At 38.8% G+C, this 5,356-nt stretch overlaps 1 protein-coding gene across 1 annotated transcript in view; it reads right to left on the bottom strand.

Moving 5' to 3' along the window:
• The window catches only part of Gmps (guanine monophosphate synthase), a 43,026-nt gene that overhangs the window by 22,278 nt on the left and 15,392 nt on the right, over window positions 1–5,356 (bottom strand). Inside the window, exon 3 of the mRNA XM_005344060.2 lies at window positions 3,571–3,685. Within this exon, the coding sequence (XP_005344117.1) occupies window positions 3,571–3,685 (115 nt within the window). The remainder of the gene's footprint in view (window positions 1–3,570; window positions 3,686–5,356) is intronic.

Genomic DNA, 5,356 nt, shown 5'->3' with positions numbered 1-5,356 from the left:
ACTATGTAAAATTATTAAGAGACATGAATTCATAACAAAATTTGACCAGGAATTTGACCTGAGGTTAATCTCTGTTAAACACTGACAGACGTTCCATCTGGTCTACTTTAATTCACATTAAAAAGAGGATTTTCAGCTTGTGGGCTCAACCCGTGCCTGGTCTACATAGTTCAGTTCCAGGACAGCCAGAGCTACACAGTGAGACCCTGTCTTAGGAAGAAAAGAAACAGAGATCTCCCTCAAGTCACAATTAATGTCTGCGTGTATGCCTGCAGGCCAGAAGAGGGCACCAGACCTCATTACAGATGGTTGTAAGCTACCACGTGGTTGCTAGGAATTGAACTCAGGACCTTTGGAAGAGCAGGCAATGCTCTTAACCGCTGAGCCATCTCTCCAGCCCAAGTCATAATTAATGTAAAACCACCTGCAAAGGTACTTTGAGATTTAAAAGGTCACAGCAGGTAAAAATTATAGCACTAACACAGGAGTTCTATAAAGATGCCTAACAAACATGAAGGAAAAATAAGTGACCCATTTTGATAAAACAAGTTAGAACAGTTGAATTAGAGAATTACATATGAGAGGCAAAACCAGACAAGGGCAGTGTGTGTGTGTGTGTGTGTGTGTGTGTGTGTGTGTGTGTGTGCAGGTAGTAGAAGTAGCAATAATAATAATGATAATAATATAAAGGACACAAACATAATCTGTAAACCACAAAACTAGCCAGCTATAATATGTATACTCAATCTGTTTTAACTTCACCTGTAATTAAAGAATAATTTTCACCCTTTCAATAGCTGGAAAAAAATAAATTCGAAAAAATCAAGAGTTTCAAGTGGTCAAGTCTCTTGACCACTAAGTTGGTCAAGTCTCTTGACCACTAAGTAAAGAGTTTGAGGCCAGAATGACCTATTAATAACTATTTTGTGCCTTTGCTGTAAAAATATCTTGTTTTCCTTTATTACAGTTAAAGCAAAAGTCAGACAAAAGGGAAAATAATTTATAGCCAGGAAGCGGGACAGCCTTTAATATCAGCACTCAGGAGACAGAGGCAGGCGCGGGTTATCTGTGAGTTCAAGGCCAGCCTGGTCTACAAAGTGAGTTCTAGAACAGCAAGGACTGTTACACAGATAAACCCTGTCTCAAAAAAACAAACAAATAAACAAACAAAAACAAAAAAACTCTGACAATTTATCCATAAACTGAACATGTTAACGGATGGTCATATATATTAACTTGACTTTTTTTAAGACCTCTTTTTTTTTTTAATGTATTAGTGTTTTGCCTGCATGTGCATCCCTGTGTCCTGGGAGGTCAGAAGAGGGAGTGAACCCCCTGGAACTGCAGTTAGTGATGGTTGTAAACCATCCTGTGGGTGCTGGAAACCAAACCCAGGTGCTCTGCTTTTAACCACTGAGCCATCTCTCCAGCCTCTTGGCTATTTTTAGGGGGAAAAAAAAAAACAAAAAACAAAAAAAAAAAAGTATGAACTTCTTGGTTTAAAAAAAAATTTTTGCTTTTAAAAGCAAATGGAGGTATGGCGATTATTCTTGTCTGTCAACTTGACTACAACTAGAATGAACTGAAAACCAAGTTGCTGGGCATGCCCACGAGGATTTTTGAGTTAAGTGAATATTTGACATAGGAAGACCCACCTTAAATCCAGGCCAACTGAGGTTGAAGAACCCTGCACACATGTGCACACACAGAAAATCTGGGCCCCACCTTCTCCTGGCAGCCCATATAAAGGACAAGGGAGAAAGAAACTTTTGACTTTCACTGGCATCAGAGCTACTCCTTTGGAATTCTGGTATATACTGATGTCCAGCTACAGCATCCAGCCTCATGGACTGAACAACTACTACATTCTCAAACTTTCCATTCAGAGACAGTCATTGTTGGACTAGCTGGACCATAGCCTATCAGCCACTCTAATGAATCCCTTTTCTCTCTTTCTAGACAACAGACAGACAGACAGACAGACAGACCGACAGACAGAATATATATACTCATTCTATCAGTTCTGTCCCTCTAGAGAACCATAATATGGGAAAAGAGGGTGAGAGGATTTTTTTTTAAGTGAAAATATTACAGTACAGAGGCTTTAGTGAAAATATTACAGTACAGAGGCTTCAGCAGGAGGTTTACCCATCTGTGGATGGTTTGGACTACAAAGCAAAAAGTTCTGGACCTAGGCAAGATAAGAGAGAGGAAAAGGGGATAGAGTGGGGGGAAAAAGAGGGGAGGGAGAAAGGCAGGAAAAAGGAGGGGAATGAGAAAGGGAGCTCCACAGATGTACTAAAAATGCAACTAGCTGTAATACATTATTCAAGGATGCTTTATAGCTCTGTTTCCAGGTGATCCAATCAAGTAAGACAATGTTTAAATGCCATAATGTGATTATCATTTCGCTTACAACCATAAAGGGTAACTTTTAAAATTTTATTGGCTTTATGTTTCTTTTCCCTTAGATTTTGATAAGTAAAACTGCTTTTTTGAGAAATGAGATCTTAGCTTAACACTACCTGTTATCATAATCAGTGATAGTGTACTTGTCTGGCAAATGGCTGAAATGGCCACAAGGGAGAACACAAGATCAAATGAAAGTGACTAGGAGAAACAAGAGAAAATCAACATGGTGATTTATCAGATAATTAGGAAACAACCTTCCAAGACCCAGCAACACCACTTTTGGGTATATACCCAAAGGATGCTCAATCATAACACAAGAACATGTGCTCAACAATGTTTATAGCAGCTTTATTTGTCATAGCCAGAACCTGAAAACAACCTAAATGCCCCTTGACCAAAGAATGGATAAGGAAAATGTAGTATATTACACAATGGAGTACTACATAGTGGAGAAAAATAATGGCATCTCAAAATTTGCAGGCAATTGGATGGATCTAGAAAGCATTATATTGAGTGAGACCCAGACCCAGAAAGAGAAATATAATCTGTACTTACTCATAAGTGGCTGGCTTTTAGACATAAAGCAAAGAAAAATCAGCCTACAATTCACAACCCCAGAGAACCTAGACAACAGTGAGAACTCCGAGAGAGACATACATGGATCTAATCTACATGGGAAGTAGAAAAGGACAAGATCTCCTGAGTAAATTGGGAGCGTGGGGATCATGGGAGATGGTAGAAGGGGAAGGGGGAGGAAGGGAGGAGAGCAGAGAAAAATACATAGCTTAATAAAAAATATGGACAATGGTAGGGCATAGTAGTACACACCTTCAACCCTAGCACTTGGGGAGACAGAGGCAGAGATATCTCTATGAGCTCAGATTAACCTGGTTTACATAACATGTTCTAGGCCAGCCAGGACTACATTGTGAGACCCTGTCTCAAACAGACAAACAGACGGACAGACATATGGATGGTGGTTTCTTAACTAATCTAGCTACTTAAAAACAGGTTTCCTTATAAGATCAACTTCACTGTAGTATAGCAATCAACAGACAGAAGTAAGTAATATGCCCTGATTATCTTAAAGAGACGAAGAGTGTTTAAATCACAAGAATAAAACATTTAGTCAACCTTTAAACTCAGTTGCAACTGTACCTGCATGCCATAGCAAATTCCAAGAACGGGCTTGCCAATGGTAAATATCGCTGGATCAAACCAGGGAGCATCCTCTGCATAGACAGAATTAGGTCCTCCAGATATGATAATAGCCCTGTGGATTCAAAGAGGAGTCAGTACAGAATGTGACTGCCAGTCTTTAATTAACATCCTCAACATCTGTCCCATTTTGTCCCATATGCCCAGGTCTTAAAAGTTAGTCCATTACTGTCTAATTTAGCTAAGTTACAATTTGCAACAAAGCATTCTGAATATTAATTTAGGAGTGATATTAGTAGTAAAAACATACATTCCTCACCTGACCAGTGACACATCTTATCTAGCCTTCAGTGTTCACTCTAAAACTTCAAGAATGTTTCAGGTGTGGGATTATCATAAGAAATTCATGTTTACATGTATTTCCTTGGGTGAAGAGTAAAAAACTAAAGTTGACTTTTTTATCATTATTTTGTTTGTTTTGATTTGGATTTCTTGGGACAGTCTCACTATGTTGCCAAGACCAGCATGAAATTCACCATCTTCCAGCTTCATGAGTGCTGGGATAATAGGCACACAGCGCCACGAGTAGCTAGACATTAAACATTTACTCCTGCAGGACTCTGAAAGGAAGGCTACAATCAGAGATAAGCAGGCATGGTGGTGCTCGTCTGTAATCTCAGCACCTGAAAAGCTAATGCAGAAAGGTCGTGGTTGGATGCCAAAGAGGCCTACACAGGAGTATCTATCTAACAAGAAGCAGGGGAAAACAAAACAAAATCTGTAAACAAGGGCATTAGGAACGAAATATATAAAATAATCTTAGTGACAGAGTATATAATGATATTTGATACTATAACATATAAAGATTAGAGGGAAAAAAGTTTGGTATAGCACTAAAATCTATAACCTAATTCTATAATTCTCTAAGATACACCTAAAGCCTAGAGCTTTAATGGTAGTGCTTGCCCAGTGGCAGAGCACTTGCCCAGCTTATAAAAGGTCCTGGCACCGCCAGAGGAGGAGGGGCAGGGGAAGCAAGCATACTTAATAATCAGACACTCGAGGATCTCAGTCATGTTTAGATTTTTGTTTTCTAGCTTTTGAATTTTGTGCATGTGCATGATGGGTGGGAGTTGGAGATCCCACAGCGCTTGTGCAAATCAGAAGCTAACCCTACAGAGAATTCAGGTCATCACGACTGAAAAGCAAGCAAAGCACCTTTACCTGCTGAGTCATCTTGCCAGCTCCATATTTAGTTCTATTAGGTAATCACTAGAGCTGCAGAGTGAGACCTGTCAACAAAACAATAACCACGGTGCCCAAGATCCTTCATTAGTCTATTTTAGTCTATTAAATAACTTCAGGCTGTAAGAATCTTAGTAGTTTTAAATAGAAAATAAATGAGAAAAAAACAGATTCAATAAAGGATAAAACTCCAGTAGTTAAGCCAATTAATGAAAAGTCTCAGTAACTTTAGTTAACCACATTTTCTGAGTCTTATATTAATTACCCTTGTTATTTTGCTTGCTTGTTACGAGGTCCAACAAGTTACATGCATCATGCAAGTGACAGTTATAAACAAAAAGCAGTCAGTATGTTTCTCATGAAACAAAGCTAACTAAAAGAACAGTCAAGCTGAGTGTGGCACAAGCCTTTAATCCCAGCAGTGAGAGGCAACTGGATCTTTGTGAATTCAAAATCATCATGGTTTACATACTGATTTCCAGGATAGGATAGTCATAGCTACATAGTGAGATCATGTCTCAAAAAAAAAAAAAAAAAAAAA

The sequence above is a fragment of the Microtus ochrogaster genome, chromosome 1 (assembly GCF_000317375.1).
Source record: "Microtus ochrogaster isolate Prairie Vole_2 chromosome 1, MicOch1.0, whole genome shotgun sequence".
Lineage (NCBI taxonomy): Eukaryota > Metazoa > Chordata > Mammalia > Rodentia > Cricetidae > Microtus > Microtus ochrogaster.
Note: the sequence above shows the minus strand (reverse complement) of the source record. Positions and strands in the feature narration are given on the sequence as shown.